Source organism: Perna viridis, chromosome 1, assembly GCF_037379345.1.
Source record: "Perna viridis isolate PV_CMFRI_1.1 ecotype Kerala chromosome 1, ASM3737934v1, whole genome shotgun sequence".
In the NCBI taxonomy this organism is placed as follows: domain Eukaryota; kingdom Metazoa; phylum Mollusca; class Bivalvia; order Mytilida; family Mytilidae; genus Perna; species Perna viridis.
In genome coordinates this window covers 7,191,338-7,211,257 of record NC_142445.1, presented here as the reverse complement: position 1 = coordinate 7,211,257, position 19,920 = coordinate 7,191,338, and the positions used below count along the sequence as shown (strand labels likewise).

The following is a 19,920-nucleotide window of genomic DNA, read 5'->3' as shown; positions in this document are numbered from 1 at the left end:
GTCGAGGTATATTTTATTGTCACATTGATGTAGGGACACCAGTACTACTGGTCGAGATATATTTTATTGTCACATTGATGTAGGGACACCAGTACTATTGGTCGAGGTATATTTTATTGTCACATTGATATAGGACACCAGTACTATTGGTTGAGGTATATTTTATTGTCCCATTGATGTAGGGACACCAGTACTATTGGTCGAGGTATATTTTATTGTCACATTGATGTAGGGACACCAGTACTATTGGTCGAGGTATGTTGTATTGTCACATTGATATAGGACACCAGTACTATTGGTCGAGGTATATTTTATTGTCACATTGATGTAGGGACACCAGTATTACTGGTCGAGATATATTTTATTGTCACATTGATGTAGGGACACCAGTACTATTGGTCGAGGTATATTTTATTGTCACATTGATATAGGACACCAGTACTATTGGTTGAGGTATATTTTATTGTCCCATTGATGTAGGGACACCAGTACTATTGGTCGAGGTATATTTTATTGTCACATTGATGTAGGGACACCAGTACTATTGGTCGAGGTATGTTGTATTGTCACATTGATATAGGACACCAGTACTATTGGTCGAGGTATATTTTATTGTCCCATTGATGTAGGGACACCAGTACTATTGGTCGAGGTATATTTTATTGTCACATTGATGTAGGGACACCAGTACTATTGGTCGAGGTATGTTGTATTGTCACATTGATATAGGACACCAGTACTATTGGTCGAGGTATATTTTATTGTCCCATTGATTTAGGGACATCAGTACTATTGGTCGAGGTATATTTTATTGTCCCATTGATGTAGGGACACCAGTACTATTGGTCGAGGTATATTTTATTGTCACATTGATGTAGGGACACCAGTACTACTGGTCGAGGTATATTTTATTGTCCCATTGATGTAGGGACACCAATACTATTGGTCGAGGTATATTTTATTGTCACATTGATGTAGGGACACCAATACTATTGGTCGAGGTATATTTTATTGTCACATTGATATAGGGACACCAGTACTATTGGTCGAGGTATATTTTATTGTCCTATTGATATAGGACACCAGTACTGTTGGTCGAGGTATGTTATGTAGTTACAAATGGTGTTGATGTTCTTAGCTGCTAAATGAGTCTTAATGAATTATGAGTTAGATGCTTGAAAAATTATTATTGAAACAAATTGTTATGAACATTTGTAAGATGATTAAGGTTTGTTCTTAGATTTTTCAAATATAAACGTCTAATTTTCTTTACACTGTGAGACATATGTTAGGGTGCATACCTTGTAATAAATAGCACTGCACCAATTACTATATGGTAGAAAATATACTTACTTTTAAACACATCTTTCTGTGATCATAAGAAATCTACCTTTCTTAGGTGGCAATGTTATTGTGGCTGAGAAATCTACCTTTCTTGGGTGGGAATGTTATTGTGGCTGAGAAATCCACCTGTCTTGGGTGGGAATGTTATTGTGGCTGAGATATCTACCTTTCTAGGGTGGCAATGTTATTGTGGCTGAGAAATCTACCTTTCTAGGGTGGCAATGTTATTGTGGCTGAGAAATTTACCTTTCTTGGGTGGCAATGTTATTGTGATTGAGAAATCTACCTTTCTAGGGTGGCAATGTTATTGTGTCTGAGAAATCCTTCTATGGTGGCAATATTATTGTGGCTAAATTGCAATCGTCACAATACTTTATTTACTGCTCTTCCTAATATGAAATATATATCTACCTTTGTAACCATAATAAAGGATGAGACACACTTCAACATGTCTACTATGGATGGGACCAGTGTTCCAGATAGATGGATAGATATACTCACCAAACCTCTCCATATCAACATAGCAGACATTGTACTTGTTAGTACTGGACAGGATGATAATGTTACAATGTAAGTAAACTTTAATGATGTGTGGCAGGTGTAACATGTAAGTGGACGAAGATGAGTATATGGATACACTTAAAATCTTCTTGTCGCTATTTATCCCCTCTTTTTAGACATCTTGATGGTCTGTGTCTGTTCTTGACACTTCTTGAGACTTCTTGTTGCTAATTAAGGAGACCCGTTTTTCTTTGTGTTTGTATTTTAGACTTTTGTGCTAAAGCCAAAAAGACCTACTCTTATGGCATGTCCGAAAATGAAAAAGAGAGTATCTTAATTTAAATAACCATTGGAGACCATATAATAAATGCTGTTTTAGTAAAGAAGATACAAAAATACAGAACTTTTTATGGGAAGCTCTGAAAGACAATATTTCCTTTCAGACTGAAATCAGGCTTTCAGTGCTACCAAGCTATGACTTTATTTCACAATGAATGCTTTTATGAGGACTTCATCCATTTTGAATGCTACTATTCATATGTCTTATTTTGTAAATGCATTTATGGATTTAAAAAATGATTTGTCCAGTGAGGTTCTTTTTAAGCTCAGCTGGATTATGGATCCACATAAGCAAGATTATACTATCACTTTTTGTCCATTAAATTTAAGCATTTGCCTCATCTTTACCGAAGAAGGTGTCTCTAAAAGATTTTATTTCTTTGCCACTTGACTGGACAAAATGGCTTCGAATTGATCAAATTTCAAAGATTAACAGCTCTGAAATTGTAGGAAAACTTCTCATTGATGAAAGTCTCCAACTGGTCAAAGTTGTAGGGTGATTTCTTGTTAGAGTTATTGCCCTTGACAGGCAGAAAACTGTTTTTTTTTTTTCAGTTTTCAACAAATATCTTGAAAATTAAAATAGATAGAAAGAACTTTCAATTGATAAAATAATCTTTATAATAAGGTCTGCAAAATTCTTATTTTGGTTGAAGTTAAAGGATGACTTATATTTAGAGTTATTGCCCTTGAAAGGCAAAAAAAAAAGACCTTTTTTTTTGCATTTTTAGCAACTATCTTGAAATAATTAAGAATTAGAAAGAAACTTTCAATTGACTGTATGATCATTATATTCAGATTCAACTCAGTCTCAGTAATGAAAGACTCCTATTTGGAGTTATTGTCCCGGAAAGATTTAAAAACAGCCATTTTCGCAGTTTTTGGCGTATAGTTTCAGAACCTTAGATAATAGGGAAAGGTGTAAGGGAAATTGCTGAAACATTTTTTTTATATCTGACATCAAATATTCATAAGTCTAGAAATGATTTTCATATTTTTCATTCTTCTGGTTTGAGCGTACTGGTTTTACATCAATCTACTACAGATACTAATACTGGTAGTTATAAATGTTAAGAAACTAAAGACACCTTTTTATAATTTTTTTTTTTCAGGTCAAGGGTTATCCTGAAGTTTTCTAATATCAACTTTACTAATGAGCTGGAATCAGAGCTGACACTTAGAGACTATATAGAAACTCAAATCCAACATATTGTGTCACAGTTGCTGAGTGGTATAGAAGTTGTGGTATTAGATGTCTGGTTTGAACAGGTCAGTGGTAAAATATTCTGGTTTATTCAATTTAAAAAAAAAATTAGACTAAATTATTGCTAATTAGTCCTAGTTTTTTTTACTATCAATGGACATTGGGTTACAATAACCATATCAGAACTCAAATGGTCCAAGGATAATGTCTACTGAATATAGTTTTTAGCTCACCTGGCCGAAGGCCACGTTAGCTATTGCCATCACTTGGTGTCCATCGTCGTCCGTCGTCGTTAACAATTTTTCAAAACTCTTCTTCTCTGAAACTACTTGACCAATTTAAACTAAACTTGGTATGAATGTTAATTGGGGTATCCTGCATATAACTGATGTGGGGATATTTGATTTGTCAAAAAACATAGCCCCCATTACTAAAAATAGAACATAGGGGTCAGACAGTAGTTTTTCGCATATATCTCCAAAACTGTTAGGTTTAGCCAAATTCTGACTGGGGTGAAAGTGTTCAGCATGATAATATTTATCTGTAGTCAAATTTTCATTTTGATATGTTAAGCCATGTTGGAGATATTGCCCTTTTTCAACATTATTTATTTCAAAACTCTTCTCCTCTGACACCACTTGACCAATTGAAACCAAACTTATTTTGAATGTTCCTTGGGGTATTGTGCATAGAATTGATGTGGGGATTTTTGATCCGTTGAAAAACATGGCTGCTGTTACTAAAAATAGAACATAGGGGTTGGGCAGTAATTTTTCGCATATATCTCCTAAACCATTGGGTTTAGCCAAATTCTAACATGGTTATAAGTGTTCAGCATGAGATCTATCTGTGGTCAAAATTTGGTGAAAATCTGTTGACCCATGTTGGAGTTATTGTCCTTTTTGGACGTTTTTTGTTGTTTTTAATGTTATTATTTTAAAAAATCTTCTCCTCAGAAACTACTTTACAGAATTTAATGAAAATTGGTATTTTTGTTTTAAAGGGTATCCTTAACAAAATATCTGTTTGGATTTTTGATCTGTTATAAAGCATGGCCACTTTTACTAAAAATAGAACATAGGGATCAGACAGCAGATTTTTGCATATATCTCCAAAACAGTTAGGTTTAAGCTAATCTGACTTGGGGTAAAATTCAGCGTGATGAGATCTATCTGTGGTCAAATTTTGGTGAAAATTTGTTGACTCATGTTGGAGTTATTGCCCTTTTTGGACATTTTTTGCTGTTTTTGATGTTATTACTTTAAAAAATCTGCTCCTCAGAAACTATTCTGTAAAATTCAATGAAAGTTGGCATTTTTGTTTTATAGGGTATCCTTAACGAAATGGCTGATTTTTGATCACTGAGAAAACATGGCTGCCACTTCTGAAAGTAGAACAATGGGGTCAGACAGCAGATTTTTGCATACATCACCAAATCTGTCAGGTTTAGCCAATAGCTTTCAATTGCTGAAATGATCCTTATTATAAGGCTTACAAATGTGTCCGATGAATCAAATGTAGTCAGAATTGTCTGACAACTCTTTGTTAGAATTATTGCCCTTAAAAGGCAAAAATTTAACCAGGTGAGCGATTCAGGCTACTGGGAGCCTCTTGTTTAGTGGTGTTGTTGATGTTTGTTTTTTGTATGCAATTTTTTACAGTGTTTTTTCAGTACCTGTATGGTTCTTCAAAAGGTAAATGCCTCAGGGCATACAAATGTGCTTTGGTTCTTCAGGTATAAAAAATCTTGATATCTATGGATATGAACATAAGTAACTTATATTATCCTCTCTTCAACTGATTTCCTCCCCCATATGTAATCTTAACCACATTGTTAATATACTAGAATCTTAACCACATTGTTAATACTCTAGAATCTTATCCACATTGTTGATACTCAAAAATCTTAACCACATTGTTAATACTCTAGAATCTTATCCACATTGTTGATACTCAAAAATCTTAACCACATTATTAATACTCTAGAATCTTTACCACATTGTTAATACTTAATAATCTTAACCACATTGTTGATACTCTAGAATCTTAACCACATTGTTGATACTCTAGAATCTAAAACCACATTGTTGATACTCTAGAATCTTTACCACATTGTTAATACTTAATAATCTACTTTTGTCTATTATACATGACAAGTATGTTGTCATACCAGCAGACAAAGCCCAAAACAACATTGTTTTTGTCTGCAAAACGTTTTATATCCAATGTTTATTATCAGAGGTAGACATAGAAAATAATAGCAGTGATAGGACCTACACTGCTACCACTCTCTCCAAAGAAGAGATTGTGGAAAACCATAAATCTGTGCTATCCTCTTTTGGTCTCTCTACCAAGGACGATGATTGTGATTTACCGTCTATGTACTGGATTCCTAAACTTCACAAGAATCCATACAAACAACGTTTTATAGCTGGATCTGCAAAATGTACCACCAAACCTCTTTCAAAACTTTTAACTTCTATACTCACAACTGTCAAAGAGGGTCTACAGTCCTACCACAACACTTGTTACTCCTGTAGTGGTATTAATTCAATGTGGATCCTGATAAATTCAAAAGATCTTTTGGAGACAATCAGTTCAAGACTATTATCTGAATATAATAGCATTAAAACCAATGATTTTCAACACTGTATACTTCTATTCCCCATACTCAGTTAAAATCCTGACTTAAAAACATTATACATCGTTGTTTTTCCAAAAAAGATGGTACACCTAGATACAAATATATAGTTCTTGGTAGAGATTCCTCATACTTTGTAAGAAATAATTCCAAATCATCTTCCAAATATACAGAGGACGATGTTTACAAAATGCTGGAATTTTTAATCGACAACATATTTATCCAGTGTGGTGGACATGTTTTTCAACAAACGGTCGGCATTCCAATGGGAACAAATTGTGCTCCTTCACTTGCTGACCTATTCCTTCACTCTTATGAGGCTGACTTTATAGCTGATCTGATCAGAAAGAAAGAATATCGTTTGGCTAGATCTTTCAATCTCAGTTTCCGCTATATAGATGACGTATTATCTTTAAACAATCCTAATTTCGGGGATTTGATACATCGCATCTACCCAAAAGGACTTGAGATAAAGGATACTACAGACGCTGTGAAGTCAGCCTCATATCTTGACCTACACTTAGAAATCGATGGTAAAGGAAAACTATTGACCAAACTTCACGACAAACGTGATGACTTTTCATTCAGAATTGTTAACTTTCCTTTCATCTGTGGCAACATCCCTTCGGCTCCTGCATATGGAGTGTTCATATCACAACTCATATGTTATGCCAGAGCTTGCCGATACTACGCAGACTTTTTGTATCACGCTAGAACTCTAACAAATAGGCTTCTGGAGCAGGGTTATGTTGCTACAAAATTGAAGTCATCACTACAGAAGTTTTATGGCCGTCATCATGAACTCGTGGATTGTTATGGTGTATCCATCAGCACCATTAAAACTGATGTATTCAACGGGTCATAGTTTTCCTTTCCTCATTTGTCTACCCCGGACTTGACTTTTTATGAGCAACTTGGCGGGTGTTTCTAGAAAAGCAGAGGACGCTTACCCTATCCGGTGCACCTGGTCCATGCTCCCAGTTTTTAGTTGAGTCCGAGTTGCTCATTTACTGTTGTTACTTTGTATGTATGATTTTAGTTACTTTATGTTGTTCGTTGTGTATGTTTGTTTTCCATGTCTGGTCTTTGTCCCTGGATTACATTCTTTTGATTACCGCTATAACCTTGGTTCCCTTGATTACTCTTAACCACATTGTTGATACTCTAGAATCTTATCTACATTGTTAATACTCTAGAATCTTAACCACATTGAAAATACTCTAGAATCTTAACCACATTGTTAATACTCTAGTAGCTTAACCACATTGTTGATACTCTAGAATCTTATCTACATTGTTGATACTCTAGAATCTGAACCACATTGTTGATACTCTAGAATCTGAACCACATTGTTGATACTCTAGAATCTTATCTACATTGTTAATACTCTAGAATCTTAACCACATTATTAATAATCTAGAATCAACATCTGAAGACAAATAGTATAAGCTTGCTATGATATACTAAATTGAATCCTATGATATTGAAAATCAAGGACCAAGAGTCAAGGTCAGAGAATCAAATTTTCCAAGGTTATCTATTAAAATTTCTGACACTATTATTTTACAAAAATAAGATGATACAATGTATTAATTTTCGTGATTATCTTTTTGTAGAATGAGATTTCTTTCATCATAAGCCCTAAGGACACAAATATGTGGAAGACTGTTTTGGATTATGTAATGTCTTGGACCATATCATCCTTTTCAACTATAGATGTGTTTGGAAAGCAGCTATCATTGGTCAATATATATGTCAGAAATGTAACCAGTCCAGGATGTAAACAACACTGTGAAAAATTGTAAGTGGCTTCCTTTTTTATACATCTATTGTTGTCTACCTTTCATGAAAACTGAGGGGCTGTAATTCTGTTTTTTGTTGTTTTGTCTATTATCAGATTTGGTCATATCAGTTTAATTTTCCTTGATGGTTTGAATGAACTTGAACAGTTTGGAGCTTGAGTGGCAGGGAAGAAGTCTATTAGTTATATAGCTTAAAGGTCAAGTTCACCATCAAGGTCGCCATTTCAGTACAATTTCATGAAAATAAAACACATATAGTAATATCAACTATTTATAGAAAATCAATACTCTTTGTCATGCCATTGCTTTAATGTTTTATTATGAATAAAGTAAAAAAATGTTATTATTTTACAAGACTTTATTTGATTGAATTAAAATAAATGCAGGATGCATATCAAACTAAAACATTTTAAACATGATTTTAGTGCTATGATGAAACAATTCAATGAGATTTATCCTCATATATACTCATATACATAAGTGTTGTACATGTACATGTATCATTGTGGATTTCTGGATTACTCTGATAAAAAAGCAGCAATGAATATACGGATTTAATTTAATTTGTAACAAGCTTTCTGATTGGTTGGTCCTGTTTGAGCAAACTAGGTTGTGTTTTTTGTGTGTATAACCTGGCTTGGTATTGTAATTTTGACATTGCTCAGTCTGCATTCCATAATTCCAATACTAGTAACCCTAAACAAGTTATATTTTATTACAAATTAATTATTGACATTTGAACAGGAATATTAGAAATTAAATTATAAGGAATATTTCTATTAGTTGAATAGGTTACATGAAGTAACATGGTTTGGGTCAGTTTATTTTTTTTTTATAAACCTTGGAAATGTGTAAACTGTCACATATTTCGTGTAATGTACCTTTTAAAAAATTAGAAACATTCCTCAAGTATCAAGCTATTAACAGCTTCATATTTATCAGTATTCTCACTCTGAATGATAGAAATTACGTGTGGTAATTAAAGGGATGAAGTAATATTGTTTGTAGGATACCAGTATATGTCATTTTCATTTGTGAAGCCAAACATGATTCCAAATTCTCAACACATTGAAACTCAATTGCTGGAAGCAATGAAAAATGGAAACTTCTGTTATGAGTACCTTTCAATGAATAATAAATATCAAACAGTACATTACTCCAAAAACATTTAACAATTTATGCAATGTCAGTGAACTATGTTGACACATTTACTCATTGTAGTTTTATATGCATACAGTAATGACAGATTGATAAACAAATACACTCAACTATTCGATGTAGTGTAATGTTTAGAATGTCATGTATGTGGAGGTTGTAGTATATGCCAATCTACTTTTTAGGGCTGTATCCCACAACCATTTTTGAAGGTCAACAAAGTGGAATAGTTCTAACATCGAATTATTTTTAATACTTTTTGCTTTATACATGTACATTTGTATGTACCTTATTTTTATAGCAAAGCCCAAAAAATTTTTAATTGATTCCCTAACATAAATCATCAAAAAAGAAAAGTTTTTTTGTGCTCTGATCTTTGGCAAAAAGAAAAAGATGTATAAAGGTTAATTTCTTCTTATGTTACTATATTAAAGATTAAATGTCTTCTATATACATACATATATTCACATTTCAGTATTAAGTTAAATGGCGCATAATGAAGATCACTGTTGTATAACTAAAATACTGTAGAAATAATTTCTTCAAAGGGGCTTAGTAGTTCTCTAAGTCAAATTAATGATAAGTACCTTGTAAATATCACAGAGATGATACACTGCTAAGAATTTTCCGAATTTCCAAAATTTTTATTTTAAGAATTTTTGGTTGATGCAGATTTGTGAATGAACATTTGAATGATGAAAAAGCTAAAGTGTTTACCACTATTTGTTTTTTTTTTAATTCTATGAAATGTTTGTCCTGTAAAACCTATCAAAAAACCAAACCCCTTTTGACCTAAGAAGTTTTTTGTTCATTTAACTCAGGTATACAATGCCATTAAATTCACTTTATAATGAGTTAGACAGGTTTTCAGTATATGTTTGGGTTATACATTGTACATGTATTTTAACAAGTGCAGATAAAAACAAAAAAGCATTAGCTCCTTTGATCCAACCATGTTAATGTATGCTTGATTTGTTGACATTGATAATCTTGACAAATGACATTGACATTATTTTGTACGTTATCAATAATTTACACTTGACACTCCAAGAGGGAATAAATAGTTCCTTTTAAGATCCTGAGTTGGAAGTTTGTTGTAACAGACATTGTCCTTTTGGTTTGTGTGAAAGTGACTCTTGTGGAAATGAGCTGTTGTCGTTAGCACTTCGGCTTCATCATCTTTGAAAGCTGACACAAAATTTGTCGAAAAGTTTTCATTATGCACATGTAAATTGTCTAACGCCCATTGCATTTTCACATCCGAAACAAGTCTCTTCTGTGTTCTCGGTGTCCGCGTTTTTTTCATCATTCGCACAGCAGTGTCTAATGATTTCTTAAACTTTTCACCGTTTGGTCCTTTCACTGGAACAACCAATGTGGCTGAAAATGCAGTTCCTTTGTTTCGAATCATCAATAAAAATAACTGAAATAACCGTTCCTCGTCAATCCTAGGTGTGACGATATAGACACTAGCGCCACATCCAAACCAGTCATCTAGTATACTTTTCCATAATCTCATTATAAAGTCATGTTGCATGATGCCTCCTCCTTCTGGGATCATGTCTAATAGATCTTGTACCTGAAATGGAAAAGAAATTATGATTTAATTTGTAATTTCTATAAAATGAATGATATTGTCATGATATTAGTCTTCATATGTGAATGAAGCTGACAAGCTTTTTCCTGTAAAAGCATTGCATGTAGTATGATCCATTTGAAAAGTAATGTCAAAGTACTTTTATGCGTTTGTACCAATTTTCTTGGTTTGGGAAAAAATGATCTGTTCGTAGATTCTGGAATTTCCTGATTTGACAACTCTACCAAACAAACAAATGGGAAATTTCCTTTTCGTTGGGAACCAAATTTTGTGGTTTACCCAGCTCTCTCAAACCTCGAAAATTGGTGCCCCACAAACAATAATTCTTTCACAGTACTTTAAAGCCTTTCTTTATCCTCTTCTATAAGACAAACATCCTACTCCTATAATGTAGGAGGTTGGAATTCCATTCCTCCATACCCCCAACCTATGATGGCACCAAGTCACCAAGTCAGAAAATAGAGTGCCAGACAACCTCTAGCACTACTGGAGTAACAAACATTCATGAAAAATTTTGGTAGACTTTGATGGTAGTGTAGTTCAAATTAATGATTGCAATTCTTACTCAGACTTAATACTAATGAAGAACTGGGTGAGATAAAATCTGAATTTAGGATGCTTTTTTGGTGCTCAAAAGACATATTAGTTCCTTTTATCTAAGAAATTTGGTAAAAAAGTGATTATATGTCTTTCTGGTACTCATTTACAAGTACAAGTGGTGTGGGAAAAAATGTCGATATATTGACAATAAAGATGTCACATCAGCAATATTTATTAATCTGCATGTAGAAAACTGTCTTTTATGTTCATTCATGTGTATTAAGTCAATAGTCAACAGATTGAGCTTCACTTGTTCAGGTTATATTCTAAGGTTTAACAAAATCTTAACTATGACTTTTAAATAAGATATGTGCTTGTAATGATGGATTTCAGTGGCATCTATAAGAATTATAACACTCATCATTTAAAAGTCTGTATTCGTGACTATCTGAAGTGGATTTTCCCATAATCATTTCTATTTATAGAATGACTTTCACATGTTTACCAAGTTTAATATACCCAGATATAGGTGTTTATCCAGCTGTGGTTAGATATAAATTAGGTATGATTCAGATGTCTACTCAGATTTAAGCCTTCAGTCGTTGACATTTCATGATAATTCATGTTTAAGGTTAAATGTGAATATGGTAGATTAATAAAGAGGCCAGTCTAACTTTTGGATTGCCTCTATTCATGAGGCCAGACTATTTTTTGTTGAGAATAATAAATAAGTGAACAATATCCACATTTAAAAGGTAAAAGGGAACTAAATACAAATACAATACCAATTAAATGTATAATACACACGTAATATAGAAAGTGAGGCGCTAATTTTTTCGCCTTTGACAGGGCAGAAAGTTCTAAAGGTGAAGACTGTTGACCCACACTATAGAAACACAGCACTCTTCAAAATTGTTTTTATATATTTATTTTTTTAGATGGCTGGCTTAATTTGTTGGATTGTCTCTATTGCCTTTTTAGCAGTAATAGTGTGCAGGTATTATTAGACTTGAACCCCACAAGGATATATCAAAATATTGCTCTTGGCAAGTCTAGAACCAAGAGATTACAAGAGTAATCTTTTATCATGAGTTACAATGAAATCTTTTGATTTAACAACAAGCAAACCTTTTCTAATCAATGTATTTAGTGGCTGGCACTTACTGTAGGTAAAATCATTACATCTTGAGTGCTGGAATTTGTAAGAATCAGACAAAATTGAAAAATTATGAATTTGACAATATGGGAACTTAGTTTATAGTCTATTGAAGACAGATTGACAGTTCATTCATCTCAGAAATGTCAGAGGATACAGAAAAGTGAGTTTAAAGTAACAGTAGAATGATAGGGAAAATGAGTTATTTCCCATTGATAATGAAATAGCAATGCATTTCTTAAAATTAATACCTTGATTTAGTAATACTTAAGAATGGAATGAATGCTATCTCTGCATTGGGGATAACATGAATATGATTTCAGGGAGAGACTTGTGTGCTTTTTTTACCATGATTCAGCCACTGCCTGCCTTTTACAGAGAATAGTACTTAAAACCAGTTGCAGCTTAACAATTCTTTACACTGACATTTGTGAAAAGCAATATATTAATTGAATGTTCCTATAAGTATTTTGAAAAACTATAAACTGTAAAGTTACCTCTTCAACATTTTTATCAAGCTGTAGGTACCGTGTAACAGAGTTGTCAGAGACAGATTCTGTATCGGCTAACTCTTGCATGTCAGCGTTAGCTTGTTCCAAGATATCACCGAAATTGTCTATAAACCATATCCAATGATTTTTACCATAAACTTTCATTATTCCTGAACGTTTGTTAATTTTTACTGTCACACCAGGCTGAACCTTTAACTTGGTGATATCTGCCTTCTCACGATATGTTTGTTCTGGAAATATTCCTTTGAACACACGTAACCACCATTCTGTTTTATCGCCTTTAAAAGCTGTTGTTACCACAATTTCATTTCCTTTATCGAAAAAATCTACATCAACTGGTGTTGGAGTTGCCCAGATTTGGGAGAGTATTTTTTGTCTGTCCTTCTTTGACGGCATGTTTGGTTGTTATTGTCACATGATAGGAACCTACAATTAATACAACATAGCATGTATAAGGTCATTATAAATATCAATATCTACATGAGTTGTTACATGTATTTAGTTGAATATTTTTGTCTACATGTACTTCACTTCATCTATACATGTACTTCACTTCATCAAATCAAATGCTTCATTTAAACATTTCTCAGTTTTCCTTTTGTTAAGAACTGAACATGTGACCCTGACTTATTGAAGGAAATTCCACCATATAATTACTGCAACTGGTTAGATATATGTACATAGCTCTTCTTTCTTATAAACCTGAAAAACTTTAGCATGTGAATTTACATGAACCCCAACATGTAGGGTGATGTAAGAATTAATTGAAGTTGAGCAAAGGAACTATTTGATCATTTAAAAATCAATAGAGACCTTTATAATTATATAACTTGACATATATTTCACTTAATTTAATATCAGGGTAAAGTGTTGACATACCTAGGTAACAGAAATATTTCTCTTACCCCAGTCAATAGAAAACTAATCAATGTGACTTCCTACTTCTCAAAATGGTAGAAAACAATATTGAAATTTGAATTAAAATAGATTTTCAATTATTCTTAATTGAGAATCATTACATGTAAAAATTCATACCTTTGTTTTAGGTAGATTTAAATCCTGATGAATGTATAAAGTCCACTGGATTATAGTACAATTCTATTTACAATACACAACAATATATGTGTAATATCAATCTACAATTACGACACACCTGTATTTTACCTGAAGGTTAATTTTTTTGATGTCTTATTGGACAGATATTTTTAGACCTCCAATCAGATCTATAGATTGCTTGGGGCCTAGATAAACAAGAGGTGATCTTCTCACCCACTTGATAATAAAATTGTGAATAATTGTCAATTTACCTGACAGGTATTAATCAGAATTAATCAATTGTGTAATTATACTGTAATGTAATTATTGAGGGAAATTAATTGGATGTGTGTTTGAATTATGATCACTTGTAATAAAGAATTGCAAAATAAAGCTGATGTCTTATATAAGATTTAAGCAATTGCTTATTTCTTATAAAAAGCAAATTGAAACTGAAAGATTCAAATATTGGTTAAAAAAAAACGATTTTATCTGTATTTCAGAACTGACCATGATGACTGTAACAACTATCAAGGATGTCATTGGGATGTTTACAATGGAGGCATATGTACCAATGATTCAGCATTGCCAGAAAAGTATTATTAACATGCAATAATTCTATTTAAAAAAAAGTATTATTTATATTTCTAAGTATGCGTTTCATGTATACGAAAAGGTTGAAAATCTACATACTGCTTGTACATAATATCTTTGTTTGAAAAGCAATTTTCTATTGAAGACTGCATGTAATCACTTCAACCCATGCAGTTTCAGATGAAGTAGAAGCAATGTCCATATATACAATAAAATAATAAAGACAGTGTAATAATTTGTGTGACTAACTAAGGGGGTTTTTAATGTCCTTTACTACCCTGTCGGGTCTTGCACAGACAGTTAAATTTGTGTGAAACACAAAGTTCTTAAATATAGTTTCACTCAATAGTTTCAGCTATACATTACATCTAAAAAAAAATCAAAAATATTCAATCTTTGGATCTCTGATTACTGTATGCTATAGATGAAAAATCAAACTTTATTTATTTTTAGGATTGAGGCTACAATATATTTGCCATGTCTCAGTCTATACACCAATATAACACAACCTGAAAATGAAGTAGTGAGACTGTTTAGAGGAACATTACAGCAGTATGTACCTGAATTGTTACGAACACTTCACAGTGTCAGTCTTAAAAAGGCAGGTTTAATTATCTAACAATTAAACATTCAATAATTTATTTTTGAATAATTTAAAATTTGATTCTTTTAGACAATGATTATAACATGAATCATTACAGTGATCTATAATTTGATAGTAAACCACATTTTTTAAATCATTCAAGTGAAGTGAAAAAAAAAAAAAACTTTCATTTTGGATCAGCATCATTTTGAATTAGTTTCCATGTTCTAATGATTACACATCACCTCAGTGGTATGAAGGATATTGTTACATTTACATGCAATATTTTCCAGGACATCAGTCACATTGGAACTTCGATTGAGTTTGTCTTACAAGGCAGAGTTACCTCCCCTCCTGTGGCAGAATTATGGTTTGACTTGCAGCAGATTTTTAACCAGAACCAGAACACATCTCTTAAAGTTGATGAAGTTCATTACAGTATGAATTTACAACCTATAACCTACCAACAGTTTACTAAGTAAGAATTCAGCCATATACATATACACACACATATGGGTGATCATATGTTGTCAGATAATGACAAATTCAAAGTATTTAGCTCCCTGATGAAAGGAACTGGGACATAAAGAGTTATGTTGTGAATGTCTGTTTGCCAAAATGATGTGCCATACATCTGTGTTCATATAAAAATGATGTCCTTTTACCATGAACCGTGGTACATATTTGTGATATTAACTTATAACAAAAAATAGATGCTCATCTTTACAGAAGAAACTTATTGTGGTATACTATCAATCCATCAATCACTTTAAGACAACAACTCAAAAATGCTTCCAGGAATTTCCATGACACTTTCATGCATTGACAGTTTCTTTGATCTAACCTCCCTTTTGTGTTTTTTTTTATTATAAGTTTTCAATATTTAGACTTTATTGGTATGGAATCAATCGGAACACCTCAACCTTTCTAGTTACACAATAGAAAAACCGTGGAGGCACTAGGCGGATGGATCTGTCCGGAATTTGACCGATCTGATTCTAAAATTATAGTTAAACTGGTTGAATATTTTACCATTACTTTTTTTCTTAGCTCCTCGTTTCATGCCAAAATTTTTGGAAGTGTTGTTGTTCTTTATTTCTAGTGCTATCCAAATTTTTAGTACCACCTGGTGGATAGAACTATTTTGATTCGTGTATGACTACAATTCTGGCAATTTTTTTAAGAAGAAATTCTCCTTTCTGCATCCAAGGTTATTTTTTAGTGTAGCGGAAATGGCCAAGTAGTTCCGATTGAAATGGTGTGATTTTCCGAAAATGCTTTCAGCTATTTACATGACACTTTGATGAACTGTAAATTCATATTGATAAAAGCTCCCTTTTAATTTTTATTAATATAAATATAAAGTGTAAAGATGAGCTAAAAAGGGGTATCCAGTGTATACATCTGTGTAGTCTATATTTCAGTAAGTAACTCATGTGGTATATTTTCCAGTGTGTAACCCCATGTAGTCTTTTTCTCAGCACCAAATTTCCCAGCATGTAACTCCATATGTACTATTTTCTAGTTTGTAACCCCATGTGGTCTATATTCCAGCATGTAACCCCATGAGGTCTATTTTTTCAGTATGTAACTCTATGTAGTATATTTTCTAGTAAGTAATCCCATGTGTTCTATATTCCATTATGTAACCCCATGTTGTCTATATTCCATTATATAATCCCATGTGGTCTATATTATACAACCACAAAAAATTTGTGGTCCTATAATGTTGTGGTGGAGAAGTCGTTGGCATTGACCTCTGGGGACACTTCATTTCCGTATGATAACTTTAGTTGTTGTTGACATGTTGTTCTGAAATTTGATATAATTTTACTAACCACTAAAAAGGCTCCTTTCTATATAATTTGGACTTTGTGGCCCCTACTGTTTTATACAAAGGGGCCAAAAAGGGTAAAAATAGGTGTTTTATTAAAATGCATGCAGTATGTTTGTTTTTTTTCCAATTTAATTATTCTGTTTTTATTGTGTTCCTTATTTAATTTTTATTGAATGTATCTACAGATTTTTTATGTTTTGGACCGTTTTCTAATTTGATTTCTCATAAAAATCCCTGCCTTTATTTTATAATCAGATTTCAGATACCTCTTATGTTTATGAGACCTGAAAATATTGACTTTTTAAATTTTTGGTCTGATATTGAAAATTTTTATTTGAATTTAAAATTTTGTGAAACACAGTGTCCAAACCATTTGTTGTGTCCATAATGAATTGTAAGTCGTCATGCTTAAGTGTGTAAATAACTAATATTGTGTCCACACTTGCCCCAACTGTCCAGTGCACTGCAGTTGTATCATGCTGTGCTTGGCAAAGCTTTTTGTTCAGTACATTACTCCATTTTGTCTATTTTACAGCATGTAACTCTATGTGGACTATTCTCTAGTATGAAACCACATATGGTCTATATTCAAGTATGTAACCCCATGTGGTCTATTTTTCAGAATGTAACTCCATGTGGTCTATTTTCCAGATTGCAGAGGTATTTACTTATACAGATTTTCCGTATTTTCTACTGATTTTGACTGCAGATTATGCTCTATGGATTGTGAATATCTCCATAGTATCTTTGTTAAAGTTTAAGAAAGTTCAGGATTTTACAGATCATTTCCATAGAATGCTGTGAAAAATACGTATGTAACCCCATGTGGTATGTTTTCCAGTATGTAACTCCATGTGGTCTTTTTTCCAGCACAAAACTCCTGTGGTCTATTTTCCAGTATGTAACTCCATGTGGTCTTTTTTCCAGCACAAAACTCCTGTGGTCTGTTTTCCAGTCTGTATTCCCATGTGGTATGTTTTCCAGTATGTAACACCATGAGGTATGTTTTCCAGGCTGTAACCTCATGTTGTATAATTTTCAATATGCGTCTCCATGTGATCTTTTTTCCAGTATTTAACTCCATGTGGTCTATTTTTCAGTATGCACATTATGTTGATAGTAGAAAGGTTAGACTTAGAAAATCTTGTTGAACAGCATCCTTTGGATGGGAGAGATGAAATAAAATCCAGTGTTACAGATACTGTAATGGTGTATCTACGACCACAGGTTGTCAGAAGTCTAGGCAGTTTTAAACTGAATAAGGTAGTTCTGCCATATACAGTCTGCTGTATACTGAAATGGTAATGGGGCATTTTGGTGTGACCATCTGATATCATCATACACATTATTGCATAATAAACTTTTACATTGGAGTATCTAGGTGTAGTGCTCTGAGAGTTGGAACTCCAGTTATTCTAGAAAGATTTGTTAATTTTATGCTTTGTTTCTGAAATACATGACCAATATCCTACAATACCCTGGGACCCCTCTTTCCAAAATCTCTGGATCACACCTGTTACTATGTGTAACAATAAACAGTTGCCTGTTAAAAATGGTCATTAATTGTACCTGACAATTTACAACATGAATATAATTACAGTAACTACAAGTACAACCCAGCCACAAATTTGGGATAATAGATTAAGACACCACTTTAATATCTAAATTTATTGCATTGAATATTAAACATTCTTTTTAGAATGAGATAGCATTTTCTGTAGACAACAGCTTTGATAAAGGAGTGGATCTGAGATCGGAGTATGACATCCTTCAGACTGCTGTCACTAACAATATGGTCAACATTACAATCTATAGACAGATATATAAAGTCAACAATGTCTTTTTTGTGGGAAGCTTTGATCAACTTTGTCCAAGAAACTGTTCTCAAGGGTATTATTATTTCACTTAAGTTCATTCTTAATACTTAAATGAAAATTAAATATGTATACTGTAAAAGTTCTTCAATTCATGGATACCTGTTTTCGTGGATTAGAGAGGAAACACAAGTTTGTCGATTCTTGAATTTGTGGTTTGGTAGTTATAAGTATACACATCAATGAAAATCTCTTTTTCATTGGGAATCCAATTTCTTGGTTTGGCCTACTCACGAAAACCACAGAATTTGGTACCCTATGAACAATAGTACTTTCACAGTCGTTTGAACTAATAATACATAGGTTGAATATTTTAATTCAAGTTTATATTGTGAATGATGTTTTTAGAGGTGAAGTCAGTGTTCATTACAGATTATTGCCAATTTGTTAATTATGACTTATATTCAAAGATTCACACAGTTTTCCTAGGGTAGCTTAAACTAAAAATGTTAAGTTGGAAAATTGGTCAATTCCACAAGCTGTTGTACTTCTGTGAATACCTTTACAATTATTGGGGATGCACATGCATTGGTGTCAGACCTCATGATTTAAATCCAGTGCTGAAATTGCTTGGTAGTCGTACTCTCTTAGAAGAAGAAAGTTCTGAACATTTAGAGATTTACTATGTACCGGTACATATTGTACTCATTTAATTTTAGAAACCAGATCACATGTGACAGTATACCTGGATGTGATTGGTCACACTATGACCAATGTGTATCAGAAGTTATCTACCCTGAAAGGTTAGCAATGACATTATCCATTTTTATCAAAACTTTTTTTCATATATATATACTTTCAGGTAGGAAATTATATGAATGATCATCATGATAGTATATTTGGAGAGATTTTGTATTCATGCTTGGCTAGTAAGGGGGTGTAAATGGTGATTCTCTTGTCTATAACCCTAATGGTACCAAATGATGATTATAGAACAATCACAAAAAATCTTTTCAAACACAATGCCTTAGGCAATTAAATACAAGACTAGCTTGATTATGGTGTTGTTTGGCATGTACTGTTTATGAGTCTTGCCTTTTTTACTTTGAAAATTTGGATTATAAAGATATCTTTTATTGTCACATGCTTAGGTTGAACATTTTAATTTAAGTTTTTATTGTGAATGGTGTTTTTAGAGGTGAAGTCAGCGTTCATTACAGATTATTGCCAATTTGTTAATTATGACTTATATTCAAAGATTCACAC

At 32.8% G+C, this 19,920-nt stretch overlaps 2 protein-coding genes across 2 annotated transcripts in view; one reads left to right on the top strand and one right to left on the bottom strand.

Moving 5' to 3' along the window:
- The window catches only part of LOC148627038 (uncharacterized), a 58,012-nt gene that overhangs the window by 27,959 nt on the left and 10,133 nt on the right, over positions 1-19,920 (top strand). The window contains exons 23-31 of the mRNA XM_088564809.1: positions 1,775-1,914; positions 3,297-3,453; positions 7,646-7,830; positions 14,330-14,422; positions 14,874-15,021; positions 15,297-15,481; positions 17,941-18,103; positions 18,540-18,730; positions 19,374-19,457. Of these exons, the coding sequence (XP_088420935.1) occupies positions 1,775-1,914; positions 3,297-3,453; positions 7,646-7,830; positions 14,330-14,422; positions 14,874-15,021; positions 15,297-15,481; positions 17,941-18,103; positions 18,540-18,730; positions 19,374-19,457 (1,346 nt within the window). The remainder of the gene's footprint in view (positions 1-1,774; positions 1,915-3,296; positions 3,454-7,645; positions 7,831-14,329; positions 14,423-14,873; positions 15,022-15,296; positions 15,482-17,940; positions 18,104-18,539; positions 18,731-19,373; positions 19,458-19,920) is intronic.
- On the bottom strand, positions 8,172-13,962 carry LOC148627039 (uncharacterized). The gene is made up of 3 exons (XM_088566269.1): positions 13,827-13,962; positions 12,777-13,217; positions 8,172-10,565 (listed from the first exon to the last, which is right to left on the bottom strand). Exons 2-3 carry the CDS (start codon positions 13,185-13,187, stop codon positions 10,011-10,013), a joined length of 966 nt encoding a protein of 321 aa, XP_088422395.1. The 5' UTR covers positions 13,188-13,217; positions 13,827-13,962; the 3' UTR covers positions 8,172-10,010.

Coding starts and splice junctions, on each gene's coding strand:
- LOC148627039 (XM_088566269.1), bottom strand. CDS start 13,187: ATGCCGTCAAAGAAGGACAGACAAAAAATACTCTCCCAAATCTGGGCA. Junction 10,566..12,776: donor TTGATAAAAATGTTGAAGAG/GTAACTTTACAG, acceptor TTTCCATTTCAG/GTACAAGATCTATTAGACAT.